Source organism: Danio rerio, chromosome 4 (genome assembly GCF_049306965.1).
Source record: "Danio rerio strain Tuebingen ecotype United States chromosome 4, GRCz12tu, whole genome shotgun sequence".
NCBI classification, from domain to species: domain Eukaryota; kingdom Metazoa; phylum Chordata; class Actinopteri; order Cypriniformes; family Danionidae; genus Danio; species Danio rerio.
In genome coordinates this window covers 40882015-40903741 of record NC_133179.1, presented here as the reverse complement: position 1 = coordinate 40903741, position 21727 = coordinate 40882015, and the positions used below count along the sequence as shown (strand labels likewise).

General features: G+C 35.4%; 2 protein-coding genes and 2 non-coding genes across 4 annotated transcripts in view; 1 reads left to right on the top strand and 3 right to left on the bottom strand.

Moving 5' to 3' along the window:
• Positions 1–21727, top strand: part of LOC110439461 (uncharacterized) — a 1085403-nt gene that overhangs the window by 196482 nt on the left and 867194 nt on the right. The gene's annotated exons all lie outside the window — the stretch shown is intronic.
• trnat-cgu (transfer RNA threonine (anticodon CGU)) lies at positions 1392–1465 on the bottom strand. The gene has a single exon. It is a non-coding gene; the product is annotated as a tRNA-Thr (tRNA).
• Positions 1654–1727, bottom strand: trnat-ugu (transfer RNA threonine (anticodon UGU)). Its single transcript has one exon. It is a non-coding gene; the product is annotated as a tRNA-Thr (tRNA).
• On the bottom strand, positions 9056–15873 carry LOC141381670 (uncharacterized). Its single transcript, XM_073947759.1, has 3 exons — positions 15831–15873; positions 14749–14898; positions 9056–11045 (listed from the first exon to the last, which is right to left on the bottom strand). The coding sequence occupies exons 2-3, from the start codon at positions 14831–14833 to the stop codon at positions 9997–9999; spliced, it is 1134 nt and encodes a 377-aa protein (XP_073803860.1). The 5' UTR covers positions 14834–14898; positions 15831–15873; the 3' UTR covers positions 9056–9996.

The following is a 21727-nucleotide window of genomic DNA, read 5'->3' as shown; positions in this document are numbered from 1 at the left end:
AAGGAAAGTGTTAAGTGTTTCAGGACATAAGAACAAGTAATAAAATAGGCTATAATCTATATTTCGCCCTTAGGAAGCCCAGCTTTGGCCCGATCAGGCCCTGGAAGTGACAGTGGAATCGCGACTGGCCCTGGCTTGCTCACTTTTGGCACGATAGTGGAAAAGCAGATAATGGTTCTGGTGAATCTCAAAAACTGGTCAGTTTTTGTTGGCTTGTCACTGGGTTACCCCATCCAGTGGCAACACAGTAGTTCTCACTGTAGTGGGCAGATTCTTGAAGGCAGCTCACTTTATTCCCCTCCACAAATTACCTTTATCGAGGAAGAAAGCAGCCATTTTTTTGGACCACGTCTTTCGTATTTATGGCCTCCTAGTTGACATGGTTTTAGACAGGGGTCCCCATTTTGTGTCTAAGTTTTGGGCAGAATTGTGCTGACAACTGAGGGCGACTCCTAGCCTTTCTCACGAGTACCACCCACAGACCAATGGCCAGGCCGTGCAAGCTAATCTGTGGCTGGAGAGGGTCCTGCATTGCGTCGCATGCAGGGAACCCTCATCTTGAAGTTCCAGATTAACCATGAGTTCTCCCTTCCTATCTTATCTATGGGCTTGTCTCCCTTTCAGTGCTACTTAGGCTACCAGCCCCCTCTGTAGACTGATTTCAAGAGGCTGCCATTTTAAAAGTGAAATCGAAGCTACGTTGGAAAAAAAAACAGAAGTATTGTATGGAGTCACACAGCAACATTATGAACCTGGGTGTACATCTTAATCTCAGTCCCCGTCCCCACTGTGTTTACCTGGTGCCATGAACTAAATTCTAGGAGGCCACTTAAGCATATTACTCTTAAAGAGATTGTAATTTTGTTTGATGCCTAATCTGTTATTAATTGTTGGAATTAAACTGAACTAAATGATATTAAAGTGATGTTTACACTATCTGCATTTTGAAATCGTGGCAACAGCTGGATGTTTGTAATCCACAGCACGTTGTTGCAATGTTTACAATGCTGCTCCTATACTTCCATAGTTTTTCCCACCACAGCCTAGCTTTCATTCTATAAAATGGTGGCCATGTGAAATCTCCTGTTTACTAGACTGGCGCTTTGACCAACTAAGCCACAGCGCCAAACGACCTTGACAGGGGCTAATTGTTTAATTCGTAAAAAGAAAAAAAAAAGTAGCACTGCATGTGTGAATATCTGGACTTGAAATATTAAAGTCCAATTGGTTAGGCATTACCACACTATGCTATATAAAGCCATCGTCCAAAGCCCTCTTGAACGAGCAGCGTTTTTAAGGATTTGAGTTTTGTTAAGAAACCGACTGCTAAACATCCCGCTGCGTAAACACTTGTTACTCTTAACAAAAAGCAACTCTGGCACCTGTAGATTAGGCACTGCTGGGATTTGAACCCAGGATCTCCTGTTTACGAGACAGGCACTTTGACCAACTAAGCCACAGTGCCAACGATGAAGAGGAGGCAAGACGTTTTTGCACACAGAGACTAAAAAAAGACAGCAAGTCTTAAAATGGCAAGCAAAGAGGTTGTTTAACTATATTTGTCGCACTATTCATTACGCCTCAAAGCTATACAATTTTATAATTCATTCCGGTAAGCTCTATAAAACAGGCACACACACACCACCTGGTCTAAGGCGCTGCTGGGATTTGAGCCCAGGATCTCCTGTTTACAAGACAGGCGCTTTGACCAGCTAAGCCACAGCACCACAAAAATTCACAGTAAGAGACATTTGCCGGATAACAAAAATTGAAGAAGAAAAAATGATACACAACAAAAACCAGCATGTCAGGATGCAGAAAATGCTGAAAAGACGGATGCAGTCTTTTTGAGTCTGGATGATCATGTCTCAAACCTGACCGGTAACCTGGCCTCTGTTCAAGATCAAAGCAAAAAGTGCATGAATTTATTTTTATTTAATCTACCCTAAATCATGTGTTAGGTGTTTTTTGGAACCTTCAGATTCATTACATCCAAACCCAGAGTCAGCTCGGAAAATGGAAATCAGGACAAACATATGCTATCGGCCATTGAAAGAGTTTCAGATCAGAAAGCCACTCTCCCATAATCTGAGGGAAAGGTGCAGTTTGGATTTGAACCTAGGACCTGCTGTTCCCAAGACAGCTGCTCTGGCCAACTTAGTCTTAACACTAGGGATGTAACGGTATTGTAAATACCGTCATACCGCAATATTAATTTTTTTCGATATTACCGTAGTCGCATGACTCGGTAAAACTATAGGTCTTCTGAGAAAATTTGCTCAGGCGAATGAAGCGAACGGGAGGTACCGGAAAACTACAATTCCCATAAGCCCAGGCTTGGCCATAATCCCTTGCGGTCTGTTGTCGCTACAGATCCAGTAATGCGGAAATGGAGTGTGCTGCTAGAAGCGGGGATCAAAAAGAGCTGTAAAACTCTAAAGCGGGTGTTGTCGCCGCGCGCTTCCTGAATAGTGGTGTTGTCGCGCGAGTTCTTATCAGCTGTGTTGTCGCCGCGCGCGTCCTGAATAGTGGTGTTGTCGCGCGAGTTCTTATCAGCTGTGTTGTCGCCGCGCGCGTCCTGAATAGTGGTGTTGTCGCGCGAGTTCTTATCAGCTGTGTTGTCGCACGCGTACTGTAAAGCGGGGACGGAGGGTATGTCGCGTCGCGGGGGCACTTTTGATCATTTTGGAAGGGAACATTCTATCAAAGACTAAAAAGGGCATGTGCACTGCACAGGTTGAGCACTGTGTGTGCACGTGCCTGCAAGTTGGGGAATACGACTAATAATCAGTCATGGGGACTGCAGAAACACAGCACACTGTTCAGATTGATGCAGACATGAGATCTCTATCTCACTCATGGTTTGTGCTCTCAAGTGGGGGAAAGACAATGCACAACGTTACCCACTGCTGTCAACCTGGGCCAAGTCATATCTCTCTTGTCCTAGAAACCTCAGTCCCAAATGAGAGGGTTTTTTTCTGTTGCAGGGGACATTGTAAATGCCCAGAGATACCAGCTTTTACCAGATTATATTTATATGATAATTTTCCTTTAAACCCATCTCTGTCTAAGTGAGTGAGTGATTAAATGTTGAATGTGATTTTTCAACACTACTAAATTTAAACTTTATTTTTTTACATGGTTTAATATTTTTTTGTTATTAAAATTGAAGTTCCTGTTTCAAAGCTTACAGATAGATGGCTAATTTGTATGTCATTGACACTTTTGGCACTTTTTTGGAGTATTTTCATAAGTTTTGTTTTTTCCTGTAAATGATTCAATAAATACCGTACCGTGACATTCATACCGAGGTAATACCGTACCGTGAAATTCTGATACCGTTACATCCCTACTTAACACTAAAAGAAAATATGATTGGATATGGATATGATTCTTCCAAACGCAGTTTCATCTAAGACAGTAGGGGGTGGGGGGGAAGCAAAATGTACTATGCTTTCTACTCAGTTACTTTGCACATGCATAAAGAGGCTCTCAAACGACATTGCTGATGATTTCAAGGATCGATAGATCTGATCTGATGATCTGTTATATGATCGATAGATCTGTCCTTCACAACACAAGCAGCGATCTCAGATCAGTTTATCCAGACATTCTAATCTAATTCGCGAACCTCTTTAAAGAACCAAATTAGTGAGAGATCAGCTATCAAGATTAAAAGATTCAGGATCTGCCAAATCATCTTAGATCATTTAAGCGAGGTACAAAGAACGGACCCCATGGAATATGACTCGGGAACTACGAGTCCTCTCAGGAAGTGATTTGTTAATTCACGCGTGCACACATTTGTGCAAGTGGTATAGTTATTTCAAGTCTTCATCACATTTCGAGTCGTTCATCGCAGAAAGGCAGAAACCAATCATATGCATTTAGAGCCGGAAAAAAAGAATTGATCCGTTCATCTTTCCTCTATCGGGTCTGAGTCACTTGTTCATCACAGGCTAATCATACGCATTTAGAGCCAGAAAAAGAATTGATCGGTTCACCTCATGAGTCCTCTATTGGGTCTGAATCACTCATTCCTCACGGGCCAATCATACGCGTTTAGAGCTGGAAAAAGAATTGATCTGTTCATCTCTCGAGTGCTCTATCGGGTCTGATTCACTCCTTCATCACGGGCCAATCATACGCATTTAGGGCCGGAAAAAGAATGGAACCGCTCATCTCTCGAGTCCTCAGGTTATGTCATTCTGTCACGTAAATAACGAACGACTTAAGACTTGATAGGTGAACTAATTATCATGGCTCCTATCGGCTCAGACTGTGTACATTGGTTAAGATTAAATGTGACTGCCAGTGTAACATGAACGAACCACTGACATTAGAAGACATGAAGAGGTGAGCTGAGCAAAGTGACAAAAATGCCTTTAATGACAAAAGAGCAGGTAAACATTAAAGTATTATTTTCTCCTTCTTTAAATATTCTATTTATCACTTATGTGTTACGCAATCAACCTTTTGGGCTAGTTGTAGATGTGTTTGGAAGCAATTCGTAAAATTTTAATAACATTTTGGCAAATTGAACCAAATGAACGAAATGATTTGAAAAAAGATTCGATGAAAGAGACTCAAAGATCCGAGTCAGTAAAATGATCCGAACTTCCCATCACTAAACAGGTTTTTAAATGGATGCATGTAGTATGCAATAAATAATGCACTTTGCATTGCTTGAGAAAAAATACCAAATTATTATAATCTATTTTACAAATGAAAGTAATTAGAATTTACAGTTTGTAGTTGTTTTCTCTGAAATGATGCAAGCAATCAATAAAGATAAAGGCCTTACTGTTTAAATATATTGCAGTTTATTACAAAATATACATCTAAACACACACAGCAAGCATATGACAGAAATAAAACAATTATATATAAAATACAATTTAAACTAAAGTATAAAAGGCAGAGGATTCTTATGTAAACACAGCAAGCATATTACATAAATAAAATGACTATATATATATATATATATAAATAAAATCCTATTTTGAAAATAAATTAAAATGCAAATACAAAAGTAACTTCAAGTTAGTTGTAGTCAGAATTATGAGCCTTAATAAATTACTCTTACCCGTCTAGTTAACTTTATTCACCTAGTTAAGCCTTCACATGTCACTGTAAGCTGTGTAGAAGTTTCTTGAATAACATCTAGTAAAATATTATTTCATAAATGTGTTGAAAAAAATATTCTCAGAAATAATAAACAGAGGGTTAATAATTCAGGGGGGCTAATAATTCTGACTTCAACTGTATGTATATGAAGAGTTTGGTTGCAAAACGCGATAAACCCCATTTTTTGACATTTGGATTTTATTATTGTAAATCATTGTTCAGATGTACCTTAATCTATGTGTGAATTTCTGCCCTTAATAACATTTAAGAATGTACATTTTAGGCCGAGTACAACATGTATTTTTTTCACAAAACCTAAAATCAATGTTTCTTTTGATATCGAATCCACGTTGATCACCGACGTTGATTCAACTTCGTTTTGCTCATCGGGGTAATGTTGAAACGACGTCAGGCAATCCATTCAAATCTAACCTGAAATCGTCACAATTGGTTACTTACCCAACGTTGAATCGATGTTGATTTTCAGTCGATCGAAACAACATTATACAATCCACACATTTCCAACATATAATCAACCTAATTGGTTTGTCTAATGTTGAAATGATGTTGATTTTAGGTCAACTGGAACATCATAGAATCCACAGATTTTCAACATATAATTTATCCAAATGATTTAACGTTGAAATGAATGCTTACACAACCTTTTCAACATTAAACCAACACATATTACTAATATATATTATTAATTACAGTTTTTTAAAGGATACATATTATTTAATCTGTACATATGACAAAACACACCACAATATGTCATCATTTTTTATTTATACAAATATACAGCTGTACACATTCATCAAGAGCATAAATTCATTCAACTCTTCTATACACACAGTACACTTAAACACAGAGAGAACATTTAAATTATAGGCTAAAATAGTGAAAACCAATTACTCAAAAAAATAAAACTGTAGAATATTAAATACATTTGTCTATTTGTGTTCTATTTCAACACGTATTTTTCATTGGAGTAAAAATGTATTTGATTTCAGATGTGCATAATAACAATTTACTATTAGGGTCAAAATACAGGTTTAAATCTCAATGCTTAAGCTGTTTAAAGAACAACTTTATTGAATTAATTGAGAAAGATACAATATGCCTTTCTATATTGTATAGAATATATCACAGAAACTAAAATGCAGATGCAACCATAGAAAAAAATATTCTCGCTGGATTAGCAGGGTCAATAAATAAATTAAATAAAAATAAATTAGTTTTTTAGGTGGTGTAAAACTGCCGGGAAGCCGTTCCTCTACAGTACCACTTTTGACTAGAATTCCATCCCGGATTTTCCAGAAATACAAAGTATTAGTGACCCAGAGACTTGTCTGAGAACAAGCTTGAAATATTACAACCACGGGCTAGAATTGCAAGTTTTAAGTTTTTAAAATTACAATAATTTTTTTTAAAATATCATTGTTTAATGACTAAATGCTATAAATAAAAACAGCGCTGCGACTAAAGAATGTAAATACTGAATAATCCTATGCAATGCACATGATCCTATTATAACGATCACTGTGAACAATAAGCTAAGCGTTTGTTATATATACAAACTACAAATATAAAAAACATTACAATAATTTAAGCAATGATATTCTATATGTAAAAAAAAAAAAAAAAAAAAAAAACTTTAAACGGCGTCTCGTCAGAGCTGAATCTTTGCGGTCACCACACAGGCTCTTTAAAGGGCACCTATGGTAAAAAATCTACTTTTCAAGCTGTTTGGACTAGGGTTGGGCATCTAAGCTATAATGCCGATCCGATACGCATCTCGATACAAAGAATACGATCCGATATATTAGCGATACATTTGTGACATATTGCGATGCAACACGATACGATTCACACCCATATCACGATACAATGCGATAATTCAGCACTAACTGATTAAATTAAGTTTATGAGATTATGTAAAAGAAGATGCTGTGCCATTGAATGAGTTTGATTATTTATTAACCAAGCAAAACCAAGACTTTTTTTACAAACTGGCTTTTCTCTCAGAGCCAGAGTGTCAGTTTACAGTTGAGAGCAATTTTAGAACATATAGCACATATTATTGAAGTATTTTCAAGATAAACAGAATGTATAAGTGCAATATATATTAATATATATATATATATATATATATATATATATATATATATATATATATATATATATATATATATATTTGCACTCTTTCAACATAAAGGTTTAGCATTGCACAACAAGAATTGTGATTTAACTTTTCAACTATGAAAACAGGTTTTACAAAGATATATTTTGCCACTGAATATTCAAAACTTAAGGTGGTGAACTAGCAGTGTTATGCTGCTTTGAAACATCACTGTCACTGTAAACAACAGGCTAATAAAAATATAACAAACCAGCAATCTTCTTGCTGTGAGGTGGTCAAACTACCCACTGTGCCACCGTGACACCCATTATTTTTATCATTATTATTATTAATATTATTATTATTATAATTAAATAAAAATTAACAGGAGGAGGTGTTTAAAACCGCCTAGGGCGGCAGTATAGAGTTGGCGGCGTCCGCAACACCCAGTTATATCCGCGCATAGGGCGGCAGAATAGAGGTCCACGACACCCGCGCGTCCTCAGTTATATCCGCGCATAGGGCGGCAGAATAGAGGTCCACGACACCCGCGCGTCCTCAGTTATATCCGCACATAGGGCGGCAGAATAGAGGTCCGCGACACGTCACTTCATTTTCATAACCGGTCACTTTCGTTTTCACATTGGGGTTGAGGGCGGCGTGATCGTCCTCTGCCTAGAGCGGCAGTTCAGCTTGCTCCGGCCCTGCAGATGAACAATGCAATAACATCCGTTATTGGAAAAAAAAACTTGCAATGCTTTTCTCACCACTTTTGGAGCTGGTAGCTACAGTTGAAGCAGTGCGAAAGCCGGGGATGCAGAAACACTGGAAAATGCTTTCACAACAACACCGTGGCGCCGCTTCAAGTGAGATTTCAGATTACTCGTACGTATTTTATAGATGCGCGGCACATTTTGCAAATTGCATCTGTCCTGTCAAGTCGTCCATCCTTAAATCCATAATGTTGCCATACTTTAGATTTAAAACTCGGTGGGGAATAAAATGTTTGTTTTGCTTCTCGCGCTTTCTGAGGGCGCACCACTAGCTTCATCCGCACACCTGATACACTGAATTGTAGTGTAAGTGTACACATCCGCAAATCCGTTGCTAAGGCTTACTTTATGTAGGTTGATTAAATTATCCACCAAAAACAGGTTGACAACACTTGTTAATAAATAAAAAATACATTCTATATTAAAAATATAAGCTGTATCTCGGAAAAACCGATGCATCTCGCAAAAACCGATGCATCTCGATTTGCTTCCAAAATTTCATTCATCCTCTGCTGCTCAACCGATGCACTCGCATCGAGCACGCGCATAACCGCGTATCGATACATATCGGTTAATCTTCCCATCCCTAGTTTGGACAGATCTGTGTGTTGGTATAGTGTATAGACCGTCATACTGGGGTGATATGAACACACCCAGTCTTTTTTTTTCAATTTAACTACAAAAAAAAGGGTCGGCCAATTGGAGCGGTTTTCAAATCAATCGCACCATTACGTAGGTGTGCGATCCCCCCGCCCACCGAATTGATTGACAGCTGCGCGCATTAACATGTCCGGTAGTCACGTGTACATGTCAACAAGTCCAGGCAGACATACGCAGAGCAACCGGGAATAAAAGGTCTGTTCTGTTCGCTAGGATCAGCTATCATCATCAAATGTGATTAAGAGTGAGTTTCACATGTTTAAAGTGTTTTAAAATAGAGTATGTGTGTAATTAATTACAGCGTTTTACTTCAGCTTTACTTCAACAGCACAGCCGCGTGTCAGAACAATTATAAAAGAAGACGCTTCAATCCCGGTTTGTGGAAGTTAAATCAGGTTTATTTTGTACATTAGCATAACAGATATCCACACAGTACTTGAGGTTAGCCTTAACTAAGACAAAACCACCCCCTGCTGGAAATCAGTATAAAACAGCATCTTGTAAAAGGTATAATGAAAAATCTGATGGGTATTTTGATCTGAAACTTTATATACACATTCTAGAGACGCAAAAGACTTATATTAAATCTGAAAAAAGGGGTAACCTAGGTGCCCTTTAACCAATATGGTAATTTAAGGCAGAAATGCTCAGTTCTTTACTGTTTTGTAATAAAAAAAATTACAATGTCAGAAAGAAATAAACTGATAGTTAGAAAACGGCAGGGTGTTATTTGTTAGTTTTATTTCAAAGAGTTATACAATTACAAAAATTGAAAACTCTCTGTGCATCTATCCTCTGGAACCTTGCAGATGAGTGATTAATCCGCTGATAAATCAGCTGATTTGACGATGTTTTTAAATGCTTTCTCCAAAGCTTGAAACGCTGTCAGTGATGTAATCAGCACACAAGCAGCCAATAGTGTTCAGCTTTTTCTGACGACTCCTCCCTCAAAATTTCATTGGCTGAGGTTTGGTAGCTTGAATGAGCTGATGGGGAATGAGTTGTTGTCAGATCATGTAGTGTGTGACCCCCCTCTTGTGGATCATTCACAGAGTGTTGCGTAGTGTGAACACCACAGAGATTAAAAGACACAAAGTCAAGTCATGTAGTGTGAACGGCACAGCGATCTGCTGATGTTTAAAATCCTGTAGTGTGAACTAGGCTTAATGCGATTTCGCTGGTCAGAGTTCATCAAGCTTGAACTCTGCAACGCAGTGAACTGCAAAACTTGACGTACAAACTTGCGTTTACAGTCTGACGCATTTGCGTGCATATGAATGGCAGTCTATTAGGAGAAAGGTCCAGTGTAACTGTGGCTTAGGTGCAAGTGAATGGTTTCTCTCCAGTGTGGATCCTCATGTGTCGGTTAAAGTTTGATGATTGGCTGAAACTCTTCCCACACTGAGTGCATGTGAATGGTTTCTCTCCAGTGTGGGTCCACATGTGGTGATTAAGGGATGATGATTGGCTGAAACTCTTCCCACACTGAGTGCATGTGAAGGGTTTCTCTCCAGTGTGGATCCTCATGTGTTCTTTAAGAGATAATGAGCGACTGAAACTCTTCCCACACTGAGTGCATGAGAATAGTTTCTCTCCAGTATGGATCCTCATGTGGTGATTAAGGTAAGATGAGCAACTGAAACTCTTCCCACACTGAGTGCATGTGAATGGTTTCTCTCCAGTGTGAATCATCATGTGTAGATTAAGGTTTGATGATTGGCTGAAACTCTTCCCACACTGAGTGCATGTGAAAGGTTTCTCTCCAGTGTGGATCCTCATGTGGTGATTAAGGGATGATGATTGGCTGAAACTCTTCCCACACTGAGTGCATGTGAATGGTTTCTCTCCAGTGTGGATCCTCATGTGTCGGTTAAAGTTTGATGAATGGCTGAAACTTTTCCCACACCGAGTGCATGTGAAAGGTTTCTCTCCAGTGTGGATCCTCATGTGGCGATTAAGGGATGATGATTGGCTGAAACTCTTCCCACACTGAGTGCATGTGAATGGTTTCTCTCCAATGTGGATCCTCATGTGTTGTTTAAGAAATAATGAGTGTCTGAAACTCTTCCCACACTGAGTGCATGTGAATGGTTTCTCTCGAGCGTGGATCATCATGTGGTGATTAAGGGATGATGATCGGTTGAAACTCTTCCCACACTGAGTGCATGTAAATGGTTTCTCTCCAGTGTGGATCCTCATGTGAATCTTAAGATTGTCTTTTCTTCCCAAACTCCTTCCACATTGAGTGCAGGTGAAGCGATTTTCGTCTCTTTTTTTCAAAATATCATCAGTCTGTAAACGAGTTTTTTCCTCAATTTTGACATGATGTTCCTCCTCTTTACTCTCCTCATTCTCTTCAATTAGATCTGAAATGAATAAAGAAATAAAAAAACACCAGTTTTCATTAAGTCTTAAAAATCTCATCAAATGCGTAAAGGTGAAAAGACACTGGAAACATTGGCTACACACACTGTAATTTTGATGCACATTAAATGTAAAATAAATCAGATCATATTTTGTTCAGTCCATTAACGTGTGCACATTTAAGCAGATTCAATTCATCTTCATCTAGTGCTTTTACAATGCAAATTGTGCTGAAGCCACTTAACTTAGAAGTTCTGGTAAATTGAAACTGTGTCAGTCCAGTTTTCAAAGTTTCTCATAAAAGTCATTTTGGTCATATTGATCAGACACAGATTTGAAAGCTGTAAATGGCCTATTTTTATTCATATATATTCAGAATTACAACAAAACGTTTTTCTAAAATGTGTAAAGCAGACAGGAGATACTTGTTCATTCTGTGCCTGACCAGTAAACGCATCGGAAAAAAAAGTTCTGAGGTAACAGCTGAACAAACAGCTGAATATTTGTCTCGCAAACATGAGATATACCTGTACAGCATCTGCATAAAGACTGAAATGTGCACCTTTCCCCTTGTGTGCTGTTGGGTCATTTTTATCCATTCTGGGTTTCTTTCTGTGTTTTAGCAAACTGACTGATATTTGGAAACATCTTATTTTGACATAATCTAGCATCTATGCATCTAGCTTATTGTTTTATAGCTATATTCTACTGTAACATGCTACGTCAGTTAGCATTAAATTATAAATCGACTTTCTTATAAATATACCCAAGATGGCTGGAAGTACACATAAACCATTTATGGGCGCAGTCGTGTAAATGATCAGTTAAAGCCTTTTAATATTTATTCAGATCTTATTTTCATTCAACAGCAATAGCTGGATGCCTTCATCCATATTAGGGATTTCCTGGAATGTTCTGCTACTTTTGTGAGGCATATATGGAATTTTTGCTCAAGTGTAAATGAAACAGGCATTACATGCATTTAAAGTGCTACAATACCCACATCAACCTATTTTGAGGAAAACTGAAAAAAAAAAAAAAACGTAAGAAATAATTTTCTACTTAAGAAATAATTTATTGTACCATTTTTGATACAATTGTTGTTATCTCAAAAATAGTAGCCTATTGAACATCAATATATAGCAAGGTAATAAATTCAGAAATTCCAGTATCTGGACAACATTACACCTTAGTTAAAAATTCTGTCCAAAAGAACATGCTTGCAGCTTCGTATCACATCGAATAACAACTCACACTATAAAATAAATTACATTTTCAGATTGGAAGACAATTACATTTTCAAAAAACAAACAGAAACTGCAAATCAGGAGGAGATCGGAGGCTCAAGAGGTATGATATGGCTCATAACAGACTAGTAAATGAGAAGTGGGTTAATTTATCAATGTTTTTCCATTTTGATGTTACGAGTTACGCTGGATGTAATCTCTCTATATTTGCTAAAAGTGATATTTAATTAATCTTGTTCTCTATATCTAACATAGGGCTGGACAATAATATATCAATATATCACGATAGATTTTTTTTCAATAACGGTGATATGATTTTTAAACCCATTTCCGATATTTCGATACATTTGTGTATATGTTTTACATATGTTTTATCATATCCATCTATCCATCTATCTATCTATCTATATATATAGATAGATAGATAAGATTTTCTACCTTGTATCATTTGTCACTAAATGACTTTCCGTGCTCAGAATGAGTGGATGTCACTTGCCTGATGACAGCGCTCAGAAGTTGGTCAAGCTGCTCTGTCACAGAAAGCTACAAAATGAGCGACCTGAATACAGATATAGAGGAACAAGCTTCCACAAGTAAGAAAGCAGACAAAGTAGTTGATGTGGACGGTGTTCGGCTTTTTAAGTTCCGAACAGCTTTTTGTTTCAGCACTCTGCAAAAAAAAGTTCTATAAAAAAATAGAACTATTTGATGTTAAATCTTTTAACTTAATTAGGTAATTACATACACGAAAATAGTCAGAAAGAACCCTTAAAGGACGTTTAAGATAAAAAGCAACCACAACTGTAAATATACTCAAACAACTTTTTTCCTTTGCAAATATTAATGTAGCCTTTACTCTTTTTGATTTGCTTTTTAATTATAATTATTATTCTTTTTCTATTTTTTGACGATGTGGATTTTTGTATTATTTTGACCAGAAATAATAAACTGCAGAAAACAGTCACGCTACTTGCTCTGCAAACAGGTGTGTTCATGACTATACATACAAATAAAAATAATAAAATGAGAAAATATGACTTTGCAACATCAAGCAGCATTAGGCATGGGCCAGTATAAGATTTTGACAGTATGATATCCTAAAATATATTTTCTTCTGAGACACTTTTAAAATATTTTTGAGCAGTAAACATGTCAGGCTAAATAATTCAAATGAATCACAGATTTCTTTACGATTTAAAACAGCCTCTTTGGTCTTTACTGCAGGAGATACTGTTGTCCAAAAAAACAAAACATTTAAAAAAAAACTACATATACTGTAGGAACGGTGCAGCAGGAAATGTTGGCGATTTTAAAACCTTGACTTTTCCAAACTGCGGTAAACCTTGAATATACTTATTGTCCCATGTCTCAGCAGCATTACACTGATATTTAGGATCTAAAAGTTAATTCTTTAAAAAAAAGTCTCAAGCAAAAAGATTCCAATGGCGCCGCCTGCTGGTGCATGAAGAATATGGTCTATATTCTGCGACTGTAAAATATTTTATAACAATTAATTATTTTAGTGTCCATTTCATTCAGCATGCTCAATATTGGGGCATCCACATTTTTTGACATACTGTAAACCAGGGTTTCTTCGGGTTATACAAAGTTAAATTTAAGACTTTATGATATTTTTAAGACCATTTTGAATGAAATTTTAGACTCATAAAGGGCTAAAGGCTAAATAACTTTTCAAATGGCCCAGATGGAAAAGATTTTTATTTGCCCCATCAAAATAAAATTTCTTTTTAAAACTAAAAAATGAACAAATGTTTTTAAAGTTTTAAAAACTATAACAAACTAAATCTATGCACAACAATCTGTCCAGGTTAATATCCACAGCAGTAAATACATGGAGCACATTTAAACAAATGTTATTGTGAGGAAAATAATTAAACCATTATGATAAATAGAGTTAAAAAGACCTTTTTGAATAAAAAGTTGAAAGTTTTATTAAGTTGAATTGTTGGTGATTGAATTGGTTTTGGCCAGATTGGGTAGAAAACATGAACAAAGGAAAATAAAGTAAAAAAAAGGCACAATACAGCACAATATTTCAGTAAATTTAAGACTTTTTAAGGCCTAAAATGTTAAGTCTGTTATGAGAATACTGTAGGTCAAATATCATCAGCTTAGTTAAACCTTTTATTAATTTATTGTTTTTATTTATTTTATAAAGCACCAAGGATGCTTTACAAACAGCAAAAGAACAAGAAAAGCAACAACGTTAAGAAGGTTGAGAAAAAGGGAGACTAATAACACATAAATGAATGACAAAAGACATGAGAACAAATAATGAAAGAAACTGATTTCTGTCTTTCAATGAGTGCTCGTGTGCGTTTAGTAGAACTAGGCAGCACACTCAGGGCTGCAAGATGAATTAATTTAGTATTCTTATTATTAATATATCTGAATGAGGATCAAATAACTGAGTTGGTCTTTGAGAGTGAAAACTAACCTGTTTGTTCCTGCAGATCTTCCTGTTTGACTGTGAATGTTTCTTCAATCTTCACATCTTTACTCTCCTCTTTAATAAACGCCATCTTTATAACAGTGTGGAGATCAGTCGCTTCAGCAGGAGTTTTTCTCTACATTTTGACACTTTGTCCTGTTTAAAATGAACAAAACAATAAAAATGTCCTGTTTAAAATAAATAAAACAATGAACAGAAACAAAATAACTTTAACACTTGCTCCAACAGTTTCTTTTAATTATCAAAAAGAAATCAGTTAAAACATTTCTTTAAAAATAGAGGTAAAATTGGTTTTATATTCGCACATTCGGACTTTCCCCTTAATGATATAATTTTATTAAAGTATTATTTGCAAACTCTAAATAGCGAAATCATAATAGCAGCAAATGACTATCAAAGTACAACATTGTTCTCAGTCAAATAAACAGTGTTAATGTTGTTTTCAAGTCATCCTTGCATGCTAATTCCAATCGAAAATTCAAAGTAACATGGTAAACAATATATAGACTGCTAAATGAACGAATGTGTGAATATAAAACCAACTTTACCTCTTATCAGAAAAGTTTAAGAAACCCTGCTTTAAAAATAGAGGTAAAGTTGGTTTTATATTCGCACATTCGTTCATTTAGAAGTCTCTATATTGTTTACCATGTTACTTTGAATTTTCGATTGGAATTAGCATGCAAGTATGACTTGAAAACAACATTAACACTGTTTATTTGACTGTAAACAATGTTGTACTTTGATAGTCATTGGCTGCTATTATGATTTCACTACTTTTCCAAATAAAGAGTTTGCAAATAATACTTTTATGAAATTATATTATTAAGGAAAAAGTCTGAATGTGCGAATATAAAACCAACTTTACCTCTATGCTTTAAAACACCTATTACACTCTTTTCGGTTTCAAACAATAGCCCTCGGCTACTGAGAATAAAATAGTACTACGTTGTATAAAGGGTTTAAATATTATTGTCAAAAGCAGGTACATAATTTAGCATCGGAATAAAAAAATCTGAAACTTTAATTAAACCGGGTTATATCCGTAAACGTTTAAAAACACAAACCTTTCTCCAGTTGAATCACAGCGCTGAAGCGGCGCCGCCTGATGACGTCACACGTCACGACAAAATAAAAGTCTTTTTAAACCTTTTTTCCCACTTACTGTTGCAGTCATGACTTGATATATTTCTCCTTCGTTTCCACTTTCTCACAGACGCACAAATATTCAGTATTTGGAGTTGATCAAATCCTTTACTCTAAACATTTTAAGACAATTAAAAAAAACTTTTAATCCACCAAGACTGTTTAAAGCAGAAATCTCAACATTCTAAAAGGTATAACAAATAATCTAATGAGTGTTTGGAGCTGAAACTTTACAGAAAAAAAAGGTAAAATAGGTGTCCTTCATGTAAAAAGTATTCATTACTACTACACGTTTTAGTTCTTTTAACTAGTCATGACTTATATATAGTTTTTCTCTGCGTTTGGACACTTTATCCTGTTAAAAATTAACAAAGCAATAAAAATGTAAAATGAATAAAACAATAAACAGAAAGAAAATAACTTCTCTTCTTCTTATATGAGAGTAATTAACAAAAAGAAATCAGAAAAGTCTGAGCAAGAAACTATAGCCACAAATTAGCTGATTAAAACTAGTAACACAACTATATTTCTTATATTTAGTGATGTAAACTTAGAATGGAATGACATTATACTGTTTAATAAATTAAAGCTTCAGTAAGACACTTATTACTCACACGTTGTTCAATAGTGGTCATTACTGTGAGTAAAATAGTACTTAGTTGTATAAAGGGTTAAAATAATATTGTCAACAGCAGGTTCATAATTTAGTATCAGATGAAAAACCTAAAACTTTAATTAATCGGTTTCTTCTTCTTTTTATTTGGGTTTTACTGGTGGTTGTCAACCAGACTTGTAGGTGCATTACCGTCTCCGACCGGAATGGTTGAACAATAACTGAAGTGTAAAAATAGAGGGGGGGGGGGGGGGGGGGGGGGGGGGGGGGGGGAAGAGGGAGGAAATGAAAATAAATAAATGAATAAATAAAAAATGTGGGGTGGAGTGGGCTAACAATTAATTCCTAGATTATATCATCTTTATATTCTTTTCTCTAAATGGGTTTCTTAAACAAATTTAATTATATCGTCATATACCTCACTAGATTTATTCCCTAATAAACCAGCCAATGTGAAATCCTGAAGTTTGCTCTTTTTAACTGATTGAATAAGATCGTATCGTTCTTTATTATATTTACTACAGTGGAATAAAACATGTCATATTGTTTCTTGTTGATTACAGTGTATACATTGTCCAGTTGGGTGTTTCCCTATTTTATATAAAATATGGTTGAGTCCAGCATGACCTATTCTCATCTGAGTTATAATCGTACTTCCCTATGATTTCTGTTCTCCCTCCTTCCAGCAACGACTTGTTTATGTATATTTTATAGATGTCTGCCTGTTTCATTGTTATCCCAGTATAATTGCCATACTGATTGTTCTTAATTTGATTTTAGCTTCTGCTTTACTCAATGGGACTTCTAGATCTACTTCACTAATTCTAAGAGCTTGTTTGGCCAGAATGTCCGCCTTTTCATTGCCTTCCACACCTTAGTGGGTAGGAACCCAAATGAAATATACAGATTTGCCCATCATTTTAATATAATATGTCTTACAGAGTATGTGAACTCTATTAATTACTGCAAAACATCAGAATGTTATTTCGCATTACGTCCATATAGGAGTGATTCAATCTTTCAACACTTAGTCTAAGTGGATTATATAAATTAAACAAAATTGTGTTAATGTTTGGAGTAAAAGTTTTGATCAACTTCAAATACTGAAAGTCTTTGTATGTGAGAGAGATAGCAGATGTTGTGTGAGGTGGAAAATGAAGGAGAAATGTCTCATGTCATGACTGCAACAGTGAGTGGCAAAAAATACTGAAAAGAAAGACTTTGCCAACAGATTAAAACAAATCTTGATTCTATTATTTCTGAAACTCAGTCTAGGTTTATAAAAGGCCGCCATGTTTCTAATAACATAACATAAGTTTTGAATTTGCTCGATTATGCTGATTCTATTCATTCAGATGGTCTCATTCTTTTTCTTGATTTTTATAAAGCCTTTGATACGGTTGAGCACCAGTTTCTGTTTTTAAGCATTGAGGTTATTTGGATTTGGGGAAACTTTTGTTAACACTATGGCTAAGGAATCAATAGTTAAGTGATTGTTAATTTTAAAACTTCTAATGGATTTGATATTTTGTGTGGTATTAGGCAGGACTGTCCAATCTCTTTCTTTTCATTTTTATTAGTTTTTATTAGTCCTTAAGCATTGTGCAAAATCAAGATTTTAAAAAAATTCTGTTTTTGAAAGGGAGATTAAGATTTCACAATTGGCAGATGACACCACTTTATTTCTAAAAGATGACTCAAACGTATGAAAGGCTTTAAACTTAATTTCTGATATCTCAAGTGTTTCTGATCTAAAGCTGAATATCTCCAAATGTGAGATAATGCCTGTTCATAATTTGAGTTAGGAATATATAGAAGATATCCTTGTTAAATCCACAATTAAATGGTTGTTTATTTATGTTATTTAAAATCTTTTAGTGAGACAGCACTTGAATTTATTTATTTTTTTTGTCTAGGATCAGCAAAACTAAAAATATTCTTAATTCCTGGCTACAATGGGACCTGTCATTAAATGGAAGAGGGTCTTTCTCATTTTGTATATCCGACTTTATCTTTATTTGTTGAAAACAAAGTGGCCAAAGAAATTAATACTGTTTTCTTGAAATTTATCTAGAAGAACAAACCTCTTAAATTAAAAAAGGAAGTTCTTTCTAATAGTAAAGCAGAGGGGGTGTAAATTTATTAGATTTTTCTGACACCATATACATTTCTCAAATTAATTGGATAAAGAGATGCCTAACCAATCCAACGTCTATTTGTTTTTTTATTCCCAACTACTTTTTCTTAACAAAATATGTAGTCTTTTGTTTCTTCTTAAATTAAATTATCTTCCCTACAAGCTATCTTTAGCTTTGTCTAAATTCCACCAGCAATGTCTGCTTGCTTGGAAGCTTGGTTATGTTCACAATGTTTCTCCCCACCGATTATTCTTATGGAATAACCGAGATATTACAATCAAAAACAAATCGTTATTTTTCCAAAGTTGGTTTAAAAATAACATTAATTGGATCCTTTGCTTGTTTGATGATGCAGGAAACATTCTTTCGTGAACCATTTATAACCTACCACTATTTTCCAACTCCTCCTAATGAATTTAATAAAGTTGTTAGGCAATATCACCCGGTTTAGTTCACCTAGTTAAAAGTCACTGTACATTTAACTGTAAATTTGCTTTTAGAAGGTGTTAGTCTGTTAGATAAGAAACGTAACAATAGCTTTGTGCGTCAAATTTTCCAATGTAAAAGGAAAATTTCATCTAGAGGAAAGTTTTACTGGAGGTCTTTGGTTAAGGATATAGACTGGAATAGAACCTGGCTTTTACCTGGGAAATATTGCATTTTCCAACAAGGCTAAAGAAATGCATTTTAAAATTTTCCATAAAATCGACCCTGTAAAATGTAGTATTTACAGTTTTTTGGACATCGACAGCTCCTGTTCTTTCTGCAAACAAGTAGAGGAAACACTACTACAGGGGTGGCCAACCCTGTTCCTGTAAAACCACCTTCCTGCAGATTTCAGTTGCTACCCATATCAAACACACCTGAACCAATTAATTAGGACCTGAACACCACGTGATAATTACAGGCAGGTGTGTTAGATATGGGTTGCAACTGAAATCTGCAGGAAGGTGGTTTTACAGGAACAGGGTTGGCCACACCTGCACTACTACATATTTTTTGATTGTCCAATATCCAAGCAATTTTGGTCACTTCTAAATTCTCATATATCTGCTTCTGCCAATGCTGTGAATTGCTTTAATCTAAAAGACTGTAAAAGACCCAAAAGCTAAATATCTGGAACGCATCATACTTTTTTATTCTTATATGGCAAATTTTTCATTCACAAACAGAAATTCACAAATAATTACCCATCCTTTTTTCATTTTAGAATAGAATTTAACTTCCTCCTAAAATCACTTTATATTATTAAGAATAATACAAAAAAAAAATCTAAGATTCCTGAAATATTATGCAGATGTATTTAAAGAAGATGCTCAATTTTGCTTTCCTTACGGTTATTTGGTTAAGTGTCATCGTAATTTCATTCATTTAATTTTGTTTGTTTAATTTAGTAATTTTAGTATTAGTATTATTACTCTAAATCTATTAATATTTTTCCCTTTCTGTGTGAGGGAGCCGTAGGTGAAGACATGGAGGCGGATTAACCCCAAAAGCTGGAGGTTTATTAAACAAACAACTAGCATCAACAACATGAACCAGGCAACGACAAGCAAACAAAGAGGCAGTCCAAAAAGGCAAACAAGGCAGAGTCCAAAATCCAAAAACAGTAGTCAAAAGAGCAGGCAAAAAGGTCGTAACACAATGGCAGAAATAGCAGTAGGAAAACCGCTTAGTAGGCAGTGAAACTGGCAATCGGTCTTTGTCAGTCACGTGCGTTTGTTGTGTGTGACGTCACACCGGCGCCATTTTTGTGGTATCGCTTTGCTTGACAACTTGAGAGAGACACATAACGCAAGAGAGATACACGCCATAAAAAGATCAAGCTGGAGAAGTACAAGAAAATCGAGAGCACGCGGTACCGCAATAAACTAAACAAACATGCAAGGGATCGTCATTTTGAAAAACTGACTTACATGCAGGGTATAGATCCGTTTGAATTAACTGCAAACCAACGGAGTGCGCTGCCGCCAATCCCTCAGTGCTGATAATGACATGTCATACTGTATATCATCAATGTCTTAATATACATTGTTTTAGTTTGAACATCATTAAACCACAGTAAGTATTTGTAATTATGTATTGCATTTTTTTTATTTCATTAGGTAAATCTAATACTTACATTTACAAACTATTGGACAGATGTTTGTATCCAAAGTATTTTACAAATATGAACCATAAATGTAATGAAAGCAACAGAACAAAAAAAATGTAAATACTATCATAATTTTATTAAGTCAAATACATTGAGTGCATAGAGAACAACATTAAATAAAATAAACATTAGATAAAATAATACACCCAAATATTAAGATATGTTGAACACAAATACAGATATTATGATAAAAGCTGAAAACCTGTAACTACTGACTTCCATTGTATTTGTTGGTTTTTCTACAATTTCAAATTCAGATTTTCAGCTTTCTTTATGATATCTTTATTAGTGTAAAGAGAAAAAAAATAAACTCATAAAGGTTTAGATCCACTTGTTGGCAGGTAAATAGTAAGTAACTTTAAATTTGTGGGTGAACTATTTAGCTCAAACTACTGATTGACTTATTGTTTTACTTTAAGCAAAAGCAGTTGTCTCAGTTCTTTAAAGGATTATTTAGTTCAAGTAATAACTGCTTACCTTGTGTTTGGTTCTGATGTACCAGTTTTGTTATTGTGAAGAACAAAAACAATAAATGAGTTCACAACACATTTTAGGACATCCTTTATTTACTTACATTTATACAATTGATATTTTTATTCAGGCACTGAGGGAAAAGTCATTTCTGGAGGAATGCCTCATACGGTTTACATAAGACAGGATGAAACATCAGCAAAACACACTCATACGTACAGCGAAAGAAAACAGTTACAAAAATGAAATTGGATTTTTTTAAAATAATGTTTCAATTAAGCACAAAAAACATTTACACACCTGGGCTTTTAACTCTTATTGACATCTACAGCTCTTCTACACTACAAGTGAACGTTGGCTTGTTTGACAGTTAAAATCCTATGCTGTAATGTGACATCTTCACCTTCACAAGGGAGTATCATGTTTATGGCTCTGTGCTTG

Coding starts and splice junctions, on each gene's coding strand:
- LOC141381670 (XM_073947759.1), bottom strand. CDS start 14,833: ATGGCGTTTATTAAAGAGGAGAGTAAAGATGTGAAGATTGAAGAAACA. Junction 11,046..14,748: donor AGATCTGCAGGAACAAACAG/GTTAGTTTTCAC, acceptor TATTCATTTCAG/ATCTAATTGAAGAGAATGAG.